General features: G+C 40.8%; 1 protein-coding gene across 11 annotated transcripts in view; it reads right to left on the reverse strand.

The window, feature by feature from the left end:
* Positions 1 to 13,192, reverse strand: part of tenm4 (teneurin transmembrane protein 4) — a 212,835-nt gene that overhangs the window by 50,189 nt on the left and 149,454 nt on the right. For 7 of the 11 annotated variants that reach the window (XM_086035405.1, XM_086035403.1, XM_086035400.1 and 4 more), the window contains 5 exons: positions 11,334 to 11,595; positions 7,651 to 7,918; positions 6,272 to 6,415; positions 3,429 to 3,678; positions 2,523 to 2,543 (listed from right to left, as the gene is read on the reverse strand). In XM_086035405.1, coding sequence (XP_085891531.1) covers positions 2,523 to 2,543; positions 3,429 to 3,678; positions 6,272 to 6,415; positions 7,651 to 7,918; positions 11,334 to 11,595 — 945 coding nt within the window. The remainder of the gene's footprint in view (positions 1 to 2,522; positions 2,544 to 3,428; positions 3,679 to 6,271; positions 6,416 to 7,650; positions 7,919 to 11,333; positions 11,596 to 13,192) is intronic. The other 4 variants (XM_086035407.1, XM_086035402.1, XM_086035399.1 and 1 more) reach the window with 1 other exon arrangement.

Raw genomic sequence — 13,192 nt, forward strand, 5'->3', positions numbered from 1 at the left:
AAGAAGCCATTAACATGATGAAAGCATGGCTTGTATTTTCATTGGTAGAGGTAGCACTTCATCAACAGTCAGTGTTGTGGATTTGTGCGCATGGTAGGACTTGAACAGACTAGTGGATGCATCAACTTCACTTCTCCACAATGACAGTTATTGCTTGAAGTTGATTCATCGCCAATGTCTCAGCTTTTACAACAAGTGTGTGAAAACACACATGATCACATAATCACTTACAAAATCTATAAGTCTATCCTCAAATATAAATTTTTGTCGCGGGCTACATCATAGTTATGGTGTCCCTTGAAGGGCCATTACGACTGTGAACCCATAGAAATGATCGCTTTGTATTATCACATATACACAACAAATTGATGAGTAACTAATTTGGAAATCAGAAGCCAATAAATAAATACTTTGTTCAACTCTTTTCACTTTTCAATAAATGGACCCCATCAACAGAAGGATTTTAAAGGTATGTTATTATTATTATTATTTTTTTTTTCATTGAGAGCCTATGAGTCACATTGTGCGAAAACCTCGAAACTAACACATCAAGTCGTTGAAAGGCGTGCAGATCCTTTTGGCCTGCTATTTTTCAGTGAAAAAAAGATATTTGTGAGAGGACACTTGCTGAAACGGACAGAAAAGTCAATTGAGAGCCCCTTGTTGTTTGTTATTGTGCCATACATTTTTATTCTAAATGCGGGCCGGTGACCGTCACGACTCGGCTTTTCATTCTCTGTTTGACCACATGTTGGCCAGCTGAAGTCATGACCCCGTGATGGGAAATCAATCAGGAGCCCTTTCGCCTGAGACGTGCCATATCTGCAGACGGCTCTGCCTCGCCGCCACCTGCCAGGCAGTCAGGCGCTCGTACCTTTAAAAGGAATGAATTAGGTACTCATTTCTATGCTGCCCTATGAGCTTCTGATAGATCAAATAAGGACAACATACATTGTCCTCCACCCCAGTTTAAGATGTCTTCTTTATCTTCTAATAAATGTAGTTTTTTTGATAACATAGGACCAAGATTAAAAAAAAATACAGAAAGATATGTACTTTCTCTACAACCGAGCAGAAAGAACAACACAATGTATTGTAGACAGCAGTAACGCTGAATGCGGCCACAAACTAAGTGGAAAGAATGACAAATCTCAAGCGACATCTGAGGGCGCACCACGCTGATATTTTGTCCCAACTCGTCCTGTTAACATATACTGTATACATTTACTTGCACTCTGTTATTCAACAATCGGCTTGTGATCAATTTCATTGTGCTTAAAATTTTCCACGTAACTCGCGGCGCAAGTCGGCTGACTTAAGGCATAAGTTATTTTGATTGAGCTAACGTCAAGGCTAATTCATTTACTTCTTGTGTTTGAAGTCAAATATTAAAAGTGGTTAGGCATTGGTCCCTAACCATTTTTCTACCATGACCAGTTGGTCCGTGTTGGGGTGTGTGTATGTGTGTACAATAATAAATGTGAATCCACAGGTTTTTTTTATTTCACCAATATTGAATGACTTTTTAGCCTTAACAATGCGGTTAGCCACCAAAGTATTTAGATTTTTTGACGAATCAGTTAAAAAATGTATGCCTGTATGTAGGGAATGTATGTACGAAACCTTGTATGCCTATTTTAAACTAAAACAGACTAAAACCTTTTTGAATTTTCGTTTACTAAATTTACGAAAACTAGACTAAAACATTTTTGGGAGTTTCTGTCGACTAAAACTAGACTAAAACCTTTTAGAGTTTTCGTTGACTAAAACTAGACTTAAACTATCACTAATAGGAATGACTAAATGTGACGAAAGCTAATAAGCATTTTCGTCCAAAAGACTAAGACTAAATCTCAAATGCCTGCCAAAAACAACACTGATTTCAACCAGGAGTACCAATGGAGATTAATTGAAAGTTTATAATGCACAAAAAAAGAAATAACTCAGCTAACTCAGTTTTATTTACTTCCTGTAGCAGCTGACCTCTGCTCATTGTGCAGCCAAACTTAGAGGAGGGTCACTGTCGCAAAGACAGGCTTTTCGCAGTTTTACTTTAAAAAGTTGCCCGACGGCTCATTGGCGAAAATAATTTGCACACTTTGAAAAGCCAAATTCAAATACCATATTAGTTGTACATCTTTGATGTGTCGTTCAACTGTTGTGTTTTATGCAATACAATACAATACAGAGGGTGTCAAATAACTTTGTTTTTTTCACTATTCCCAGCAGGGCTCGGTTCCTATTATACTGCATTGATTTGTCACATACAGTATTAAAGGAAGCACTAATTAGCCACAAAGCAGGAGACTCAGATGCAAAGCAACGGCGTGTGCAAGATGAGACCCGGTTAAAAATGGAATGCTAACAGCTGTAGGAAGTTGACAGTAAACCAGACAGACAGTATCTCCAGTCAGTGTATAATATCTCCATTTTGAAGGCAGGGTCTGAATTGGGTTCAAAGGTTCACGGGGAGGAAAGGGAAGGGAAGGAAGACAATCATCTTTTTACGTCCTTTGTCTTACCTGTGGCGGAAGTCTTTATTTCTGCCAAGAGCAGCAGACAGAGGGCAGAAGACAAACAAGAAATGTTAGTTGTTACTTAAAAAACAGTTGTTAGTTGGTAGAATTAATCAAACGGAACATCGTATCTCCTCAAGCCCATCTGGGAAGACATTAACAAAGACATTGATTGTTTCCTAGAAGAGAAGACGATCGGGTTCAAACGGATACAGGTGCACAAGCCGAGACGGCCGTCCATCTTGCGCCTCGAGGGCATTTCTGTCCATCTCAATCGACCGCCGCATTTTATGACAGCGGTCCCCAACCATCGGGCGACAGACATTTGGTAGAACAAGATTGAGTCTGAAAAAGGTTTTATTTCGAAAAACAGGCGCGTCCATCATTGCCGCAGTTCAAATGCCAAAACACTCATGGTACGGTAGTTAAAAAAAACAAGCCTACAAGCGCGCAAAAAATATCTTGAGAGCGGTTCTTCAGCAAGAGGAAAAGTCTACAACTTCCAGGAGAAGTGTTAATAAATCAGGTCAAGAAGCCTTCAAAACTGCTTCGGTTAAAGTTGCGTTCTGGAGTAAAATCAAAGCAGAATATCCACAAAATGCCACTAGCATTGGATTCCTTGCTTCCAGACCCAAAATCCCATCTGTGTGAGATTATCTTCAATAACCGTGACCAAAAGAAAATTACATAGACTGGACATTATCTCCCGTTACCCTGAGAGTGGACCAGCACAAGCTCTCGCTAATACCAAAAATGATATTCAGCATTATGTTGAGTTCTATTTTGAATCATTAGTTATTGTTTCTCTGCTGGTCTATCAAAATACTAGTGCGCTTGTTTGGGATAGCTGCCAGCAGCTGGTAGTATCCCCCCCCCCCAAAAAAAAAAAAACACCCACATTCCGTTTGTTACCTGAGTTCCAGGACACTGGTGACATTGCCCGTGGCGTAGATCCGCCGCACGTAGTTGAAGTCGCCCACGTAGAGGCTCCCTTCAGAGCCGCACGCCAGAGCCACGGGGGCCAGCAGCTTGTTACCGTCGGCCATGCCGTTGCAGCTCGGGCAGGAGATGCTGCGGCGGCGGCCGTTGCCCATCACGCTACCGATGACGGGCGGCTGCTGCGAAATGAATATGTTCTCCCCGTTGCCCATGTGAAGAATGCCTGGTGAGGACACGATGGAGGGACGCATTGATGTCATGCTTTTTGGGGAGCGCAGAGTGGATACCAAATTGCTCAAAGTAGGGATGGGTGATATGGCTGCAATGTGTCTCACGATGTAATACATATCAGTTGATCTGCATATATATTGATTTATTGCCCACTAACTCAAAATAATAATTAAAAAAATAAAATTAAATGGGTTAATCATAAACTACAACACATCAACTGTCCAGAGGAAAAATATCATCCAAATTATTTGTAAAACTAGGAAAAAGTTATTACAAAGAATTCCAACATAAAAGCAGGTTAAATGAAATGATAAAACAAAACAAATTACTAAATTGGGGAAGATGGCGCAAACAAGACATTTTTAATTCATGAAAAAAGCAGCAGTGTGGTTCTGGAAACAGTAAGCCTGCACCGACAACGTGAGGGATCACAAAGTCTCATGAAGAATCACATCTAAAGGACTCATGTACAGAAGGAGCGAAAGTAAGCCTGGGTTGTTAGTGGAAGTTACGATTTCAACTATTCATTTTGACAATTCTGCTAAAATTTACAGAGGGTGTCGATTACGTGCATTTTTGGCTACGGGCCCTCGGTTTACTGTAGCGATCTACTCTTGGAAATTTTACGACGACATTAACGCAAATAGCCTCCTTCAGCACAATCCATAACCTCCCGTTTGAAATGCACGCCGTGCGTCTCTCGTCTTCCGACTGGTACTCGCCGGCGTGAGTGGTCTGAGCAGAGCAACATTTGGTCCATCAGCGAGGGTCAGCCAAGCATCCTCTTCCTAGGGCATGATTAAATCTCGCAATGGCTTCCACGAGCAGGCTGTGTGCAATTAAATTAGGCTTGATTCTAAAAACGATGGGCACGAACATGACACGGAGGAGCCAAAGAAGTGGGGGGGGGGGGGGGGTGGCGGGGTGGCCTACGTCTTGAAGAATCTGCCAACAGCTTCTCCCGCCCTCCTCCTCTGGACGACTCATTCCGACTCGACGTGACGGATCAAAGCTTCCCAGGCACTTTTCCTATCAGCGCGCCTCATCTCCTCTGATGTGGCCCCTAAACGAGACCCTCGCTCGTGACAGGTGACTGGCCGGAAGTTTCTTCTCACTTCATCCACTTTTCAAGAGCCATTTGGCAGAAATGAAAAAAATGACCCCTTGGATTTCGGGGGGAAAATGGACAGCGGTAATAGACAGCATATAAAAATGGATAAAAGGTGTTATTCGTTGAGGTGGGTAGTAGAAAGTGTTGTGTGTACTGCAATCGTGAGAAAAGATGATACAGTTAATTTATGTGAATGGCAAATGATATGTATAAAAGAAAATGCATATATATATATATATATATATATATATATATATATATATATATATATATATATATATAATATATATGCATATATTGAGGTAGGCATAGACTGATTACCGGTTTGAAAGTAGTTTTAAAAAGTCAAGGTTTGCATAACCGCTAATACTGTCTGTCACCATTAATGAGCAGAGGGGATTTCTAAGCAGCACACAATATAATTGGCTGTTTGCAATGTTGAGTGAACGACCTGCCTCTTTGAAGTTAATTGGGCCGGAGAGAGGAGGGGTGAGCAGTTACGCACTGAGGAGGAGGGGGAAAGCAAGACGAAAGAGACATGTATGGATGCAGTTTTGCTCGGTTGATTAACGCGCAAAGTTGTGAAAAAATCGGTGCCAGCGGGTACTAGTTATTAGGTACTAGTAGTACTAACTCCAAGCACAACAAAAGGAGCTAAAAATAGCTCACCAGTGATTTAAAAATGAGTTTAAAAATAAAATAGATTATGCTCGATGGAAAAAAACCCCCGCTGTTTTTATCAACCAAATATTTAAAATAAAGGACATTTTAGAGCTGTCATTTTGATACCTTTTAAAACCGTGATACAGATATAATTTTGCTCACGCTTATGACACCATAATAATTGCCCCTTGTCTAGTTTGAGTGGTCACAAAAGCAAATATCATTGGTTGACATGCTTCTTTTCACAAAAAGTTAGTTTTCTTGCTTTTTTGTCAGAAACTGGTGCTCTGCTGCTGATTACTAAAGAACAGAAAAAGCTAGAAACTAGGTTTTCTATGCTGTGTTTCGGTAGGTTCAGTCAGTTCATTCTATAGCATTTCAGTACAGTGAAAGCTCTTCAAAGTTCATACACAATTTCTATAGAAATTGCACTTTAAAAAAAAAAAAAAATCATAATTTTCTTTGAAACATCAACTTGTTTTTACATTCTTTTCACAAGTCAATGGACTATTCTGTGCTTTGTCTTCCTTTCCCCCCATTCTGCATTAATCTGGCAAGTATTCTTAATAATGTGGAACAACCACCTTCAGGCCCACTAGGAAGATTAATAATAAAAACTGTCTATCAGTGATCTAAACAGACACGAGAAACCGCATATGTGAAATAAAAAAGCCAAGTAAATTCCGTCCGCATAATAATTTCAACCACATTGCATTGTCTTTTGCAGTTCGTGGGTGGCCGTAGGAGTGCAGCAAAAGAAGAACCCCCTCCAGAATATAACATTGCAAAAGGGATTTCGAAGTTGACTCACCGCTCTGTATATTCAAAGCATGGTGCTTGTCGACGGTCCAGCCGCCTAGCTTGGAGGCCGAGCTCTCGTATCCCTGCAGAACTGCCGTCCTCTTCTCCCACAAGATCAAGTCCGGACATGATTCATACTCGAAACCCACAGACACTAAAACAACAAAGTCAGGTTACCACATGACAGCATGGACTGGAAACACTCAAAACAAGACAGGCTATGGTGGTATGCGACCACATTGTATCCCACAAGGTGTCCTCTAATTGCTTATAAAACTGTTTATGTACCATAAGAGTTATTTTCCCAATATAGTGGAAGGTCAACCACTGATTTGTCCCGTAGGAAATAAAGAAAACAATCCGTTCCTGGGTAAAACTGTCACCATCAAAAAACTTTTATTAAATGTATAGGCAAGTGACATTTCTTTAACATTCTTAACTGAAGTGCAGGAATAACAACCAATATTAAAAAGATGACTTATATTTGACTGAAATAATTGTCATACTGGACAGCAATCCCCTGCATATTCATAGTTTGGCATTCCCAAATTCCCCATTTTGTGTTTATTGTGTTCTTTCTGAAATGCCCTAAGATGTTTTGATTTGAATAATGATTGGTGTCAAGGAAGTATGCTGAAGGGATGCATCTTGACTGAGAGACAAGCTTTGTTTGTTGTGGAGGAGCTAAGATTAGCCTGGGTTGTTATTGGGGAGTCACAGAGTCCTTTCCCCATTTTATTGAAATCAAATTGTCTTCCTCTAGTGGTGTGCAAAGGATCACTGTTCATACTGTGCAAAATGTTAAGGTTTTTTTTAAATATACAGTACATTTGGTAAGTACAGTTCAGTTGTATTTAACTTTTAACTACAATGCAATTGAGTTTAATTGTGTGAATGCTGAAAGCATACACACATTATTCCTATTTTTCTTCCTCCATTATTTTGACATGCATCTACTGCCACAAAATTAATCCAATTAACCTCATTCCAAATTCAACATATTTTAAAAATTCACATCTTGCAGGCTTTTATTTTTATCATTCTAAAAATTCACATTTCCCAAAATTCAACATTTTTCACTAACAAATTCTCCATTCATTTCCATTCCTATTCAACATAACAGATTCACATTGTTCCCAATTGAAATTCAAAATATTAGCTCATTCAATCCACCATGGGAACAAATAACTTCCCCAAAATCACCATTGACCAAAAATTCAACATTTTCACCACTAAAATAACTATTTAAAATATTTTAACTGATTGGAATGACACAAATTAAACATAAAAATAACTTAACGTTAAAACTGAAGAAAAAGAGCTATAGATCCATTGTTTCCCCACATTATTGAAACAAGTGGGTTATAAAATGGAGGTTTTGTCACTGACCAAAGGCTTCGGAGAGGCCGTAGACCTTCTGGCTATAGACGTCCGTCTTGTCCCACACAAACTCGTAGAGGAGGTTGGGCCCCGCGGGGAAGGACTTCCTGAAGAGACGGCCCTCCACTGCCACCATGAGGTGCACCTTCATCAGGTTGAATGGGATGGCGACGTGGGTCAGCGTCACCCTAAGGATGGACTTATAACCCGCTGTCCTGCTGCTCAAGTAGCCCAGCTTCATGTTGGTACCCGGTATGGGAACTTCCTCCTGCAGTGTCTACGAGGGAGAAAAAACAAAGCAGATATGGCCATTAATATCCATCCATCTTCTGTCCCCCTTCTATGGTTTCAAAGGCACTGAAATGTTCTCATATATTTCCTTGAAAAAATAACATCATCTTTAGAATTCTAAATATTCAGATATCATCAATATTTATTATATATATATATATATTTTTGGGGAGGTATTTGGTTTTTTTGTCTCCACCCACGCATTTCCTCCATTTCTTTTTTGTGGCTAATATTCATCATAATTTTCTGAAGAATTGATAGGGTTTAAAAACGTACTTATCCCCGCTGCATTTCAATCTGCATCCATTGTAAACAGATTTTCACTATTCTGTGGGCCGGCCTTTTCCCTATCCATTGTATTGTTTCAATTCCTGGGCAGTAATACAAAATCTGTCTATCATGGCAAGACAGTCCACACAAAAAGTCCCAAGAACCCACACCTGAAAATGAACAAGAAGTGAGCCATTACGCTTGAAAGTGGCGATTTTGCTGCCATTTCAATGGGTCGCAACCTGGAAAAATAACTAAATAAATCAGCTCCCCAACACCAGTTTCACCGAGTGACACGAAATTGGGTGCACACGTCTATCATTGGAGGATGCACAAAAAAAACCTTCTTTTTTAGCTTAACGCAGGTGTTTTGGGGTGAATTCCAAGTCTCTTACTTTGACATACTACAGAATTTGCCCAATCAGAAGTAGGTATCCTAGACAGATAGGCACAAAATGTCTCAGAGCTGACCAATGCTAACCACTAGGCCAGCGTGCTGCCACGTGGCCATAAATACCCTTTTATTTCACAGCCAACGTCCATTTGTCTTCCCTTCTGGCCGCTGACCAGTACAGACTGTGGCGTATTATTCATAACCTTTCCTTCGAGCAGATCTATGGCGCTGAAACATCAATAGGAGGACAATTATGGTGTGGCATCATAGGCAAGCCGTTGAAGGATTTCTTCATTATAGTGCACTGAATAGTTTTCTCCATCGATTTAATAACAGAAGAGTCCTTCATTACAAGTGATCCGTCCTGCTATGACGATGGCACCGCTACGTTGCCCTTGGGCTCGCGGCTTACACAGGCAGATAATATATGGAGTCATAATAACAGGCCGGGCGGTGACCTGTGCACGTCGGGCGGCGTTCACGTTGCAGTTAAAGGTCAGCAAGCACTGGTTTATCCCACTCTGCTCTAATTAACTCACCTTTGTCCACCCTCACCCTCCTTTCCGTCCGGCAAAATACAGTGTAACAATTAAAACAGCGACCCGCCGTAACGCCGGTCAGAAGACACGTCAGTCATTGGCGCATTTGGTTGCAGGGCCATTGATTCAAATTCGCCCTCTTGAGGACCGGAGAGCAGAGAGTGGCCCTCAAAAGACGAGCAAAGACAAGGTGGCGACTATAAATAGACTCATACGGAATTCACTGATATGCCATAAATCTTAGAAGGCAAACTGGGAGACGAGATAATTAGAAAAGGGCAAAGAGACGCCTGTAAGACATACAGTCACGTGCACTCGATGGCGAGGTGGTGTGTGAACGAGGTCAGTGGAAACATATCCCAGTAAGCCGACTTTATCAGCATTTTCAACAAAATTGAGACATGATGAAGGACTATGTCTGCTGGCCGGTCTAGGGAGCAGAAGAACTGGACTCAGAAGAACTGGACCAAGTGACTGGGAAGCAGTCATGCTGGTAACGCATTTCTAAGTAAGGCGTTGCTCAATAATGGCTGCCATTTTGAGTAATTAGGAAGCTATGATATTACTATATCTAGCAAAGTAGCCTGGTTAAAGTTATTATTCAAAGATGGATCGCGGTCTGGTAAATGCATAGTTTGCACATGCAATAAAACTCCCTAGATGCCATTAATCTGTTCCAACCACCCAAAACATTTTCTGAGAGGTGTATTTGAATAATATAGAGATGTAGCCCTCATAACATTATGAAGCAGTGTGGTACTAATGGGCCTCTTGTGGTACGCGGAAAAAAATCACTGCCCAATTTTACTTCAGTTATATATACTGTACAGGTAATATATTGAACTTTTAACTTCAGTAAATGTGCATGTAACTTTAATCTTGAAGAACTGTTTGTTTTTAAACGTTTATTATTACATACCATAAATTCTAATAGAATCAAATCAATTTAGTACAACTATATTCAAGCCCAATGTTGTTCAATCTGCACAATGCTACAGTGGCTTGCAATAGTATTAAATAAGCTTTTAAGGAATAAAACCCCCATCTTGTTTCGATGAATATTTAGTCCTAATACGTGGCAGTATTTTCATGTTGGTCACGGCGGTGGTAGTTGGAGAGCTAAGATTGGTGTAAGAATTTTCAACAGCAGCCATGTAGAGTTTTTATATTAAACTACACGTGAGGCTTGTGTCTGTCAGGTATCTATATATTTACATTCCAGTTCAGTTTGGCCTTGTGAGTGTGCTTCTGCATTTGCAGGAACAATATTATTCTACAGTAGCAAGTGGCTTGTGCTGTTATTGGCTTGTGTAATTTTGCCAAACACTAGTGGCATGAGGTTGCATCTACTTAATGATAACATTTGTAATTAAATATTAAATAATTGAATTAAAAAAAATTCACTCAACTTAACATTCTAAACAGTTTTTTTTGCCTGTGAGTTGCAAGTTTCTTTTGTTTCGACAATGACAATGATCTTCCTATTTTTGTGAAAGGAAAACTCTTTCACCGTGCTGACAGTTTTTTGGGCAGTTTTTTCCCCTCATTTTCACCAGTTTCTCCATCTTTTCACAAACAAAGGTACTTCGCTTGGAAGTTATTTAAGTGGCCTTGGCTGGCATTACCTTTATTGACTTTTTGGGCTTCAGCATAGTACATAATGTAGATGTGCTACAACGCCTTGCCAAAGTTGACTAGACGCATGCACCTCGCTTATGCTTTTCTATGATTTCAAACTTTAATTCAATGGACATCATCTGCTTCTTCTTAGCACTCACTGTTAGGAATTATGTTTAAAAATTGCACAACACGATAAAAAGCAAGGTAACCATGTCAACTGATGATGGTCTTTACTGAGATGTCTGAAGCTTGATTGCTATGAGTTCGGTGTAAATAGGGAGACTAAATTAGCCATCAAACTAACAATTACGCTGATTTCAGTGTAAATATCAACGTGACGCTTCGACGACATTGTGAACTTACGTACTCATCTGTGCTCAGCACGCTGGAAACTGGCCAAGTTGCAAAGAAGAGCAATTACTTGTGAGAGACAAGTTTCACAACAGTGACTATTACGCTTGATGAATAGTCCTAAGAGTCTGGCACATATATGGGATGAATCATTATCGGGAGACCCCCGCGTGCGTTTCAGCCGATAGCTGGGGAGCAGCAAGATGTGTGAGTAGAGCCTCAGTCACCTGGATTTCAGGCACCACCGTCCCCCTTTCGGCGCAGGAGCCGGCAAAGGCGGTGAGCGGCGCCGGCGACACCACGGGGCTGGGCCGGGCGAAGCTGCTGAGGTCACAGCTGGGGATGTCGTTCTCCTCGTGGCGCATCACCACCGTGTCCATGACGAAGAAGCGGCCCCACGGTAGCCACAGGGTGTGCTCCTGCGTGATGAACGGCGCACGCTCAAAGTGCAGCGCCACGGCGATGCCCCCGTCGGTGACCAAGTCAAAACTGAGAAGACAATTTTATCTGCTTAAAGTGGAAGTCAACATTTTTTTTCGGAATACTGTGCTACATGTGCCCTCACTTGTCTAAACTAGGTATTCTGTTTAATATTGTGTTGGTATAATAAGAATTAACTAAATTAATTCACACATTTTCAGCCATCTCAGGTCACAGACACTTTATACTGCCCTCTGCTGTCAACTGAAATTGACGTGAAAGTGCCCTTGCAATGTGCAGGTCCCGACTCACCTGGTTCCTGGGTTTGGGCTCATGTTTCCCCATTGAAACGGGTGGAAATACCATCAATCTGTTCCAGCATCGTAAAAAAAACTTTGTAACGTGCATTTTAATTAAGAAGAAAAAAAGCACTCTTGTGCTTCATAAAACATACAGTTAAGACAGAGACTGTGCAGCTCCACTTGCATGCCTTGGGGATAGTAATGCAGACATCAGTAAGCCTGCAGTAATATTAATCGTTCTTTGCAGAGGATAAAGAAAATACACCTGTGAATATTTTTACATGATGTGTCCACGTGTAATGCTTCAATTGAGTTCACTGCCACCATCTAATGCAGGTGTGTCCATACTTTTTGCAAAGAGGACCAGATTTGGTGAGGTGAAAATGTGTGAGGGCCGATCATACTTTAATTAAAAAAAAACAAAAAAAACTTAACTTGTCATAGTTTGCATGTTTCGTCTCGTAGTAAGTCCTGATACTGAATTACTGATACTGATCTTGAAAATAGCCACAGCCTCTTTGCGAACTAGACAGACAGAGTTGTTTTGTATTTCAGTGAAAAAATATGCCAATTTCTACTTGTCCTGGACGCAATGGCCCTCTCCATCAACGTTCTTTGTCTTTGCTATAGTCTCTATTTTAGAAATGGCCTGGAAAGTGCCACACATTATTCATTTTATGCCAGAGGCTGCGAGCCAGTGGACTTTTGAACACAGGCTACATTTGGCCCCAGGGCTGGACTTTGGACTGTCTAGTGCTCACATCTAAAATTTTTGCCCATAAATGAGTGCAAAAAAAAAAAAAAAACAGCCTAAGGTATCTCCAAAAACTTGAAAGCCAGCTCACTCGTATCTCAAGGCATCACGGTATGTACTAAATTTGACGAAATACACTCATTATTGCTTTCAACTTCCAGACATGAAGCAGGTGAAGTCTAAAGGTCTTCACTGATTGAGAGCTTTGGGTCTTATAAGCTGGAAAAACAGTGGCAGCGTATACTGACATTAAATGCTCTTCCACAAATGGCAGAAGGTACAATTGCCTCCATCTGTTGCCATTCATACAACAAAATAGTGTGTTTAAATGCACTGCATCATACTGAAAGCTGTGTACCGTATATTTAGTTAATAACAATTGTCTTTAAAAAAAAACCCTCTTTGACGGCGTCAATCAAAATAATTGAATTTGTGGCCTATGAGTGATCATCCTTTACCCCAAGTATTACAACGTGTTCTTCCAGAGCACATAATGCATCTGTGTGTGTTTGCGAGTGTGTATGACAAAGAGATAGAAAGTGGCATCGATCCCTGGAGGCGGCCCACTCACACATCACTCTAAAAGCCCTGACGTGCAAACCCATCTACT

This window comes from Filicampus tigris, chromosome 7, assembly GCF_054856515.1.
Source record: "Filicampus tigris isolate MCC_2025a chromosome 7, RoL_Ftig_1.0, whole genome shotgun sequence".
Lineage (NCBI taxonomy): Eukaryota > Metazoa > Chordata > Actinopteri > Syngnathiformes > Syngnathidae > Filicampus > Filicampus tigris.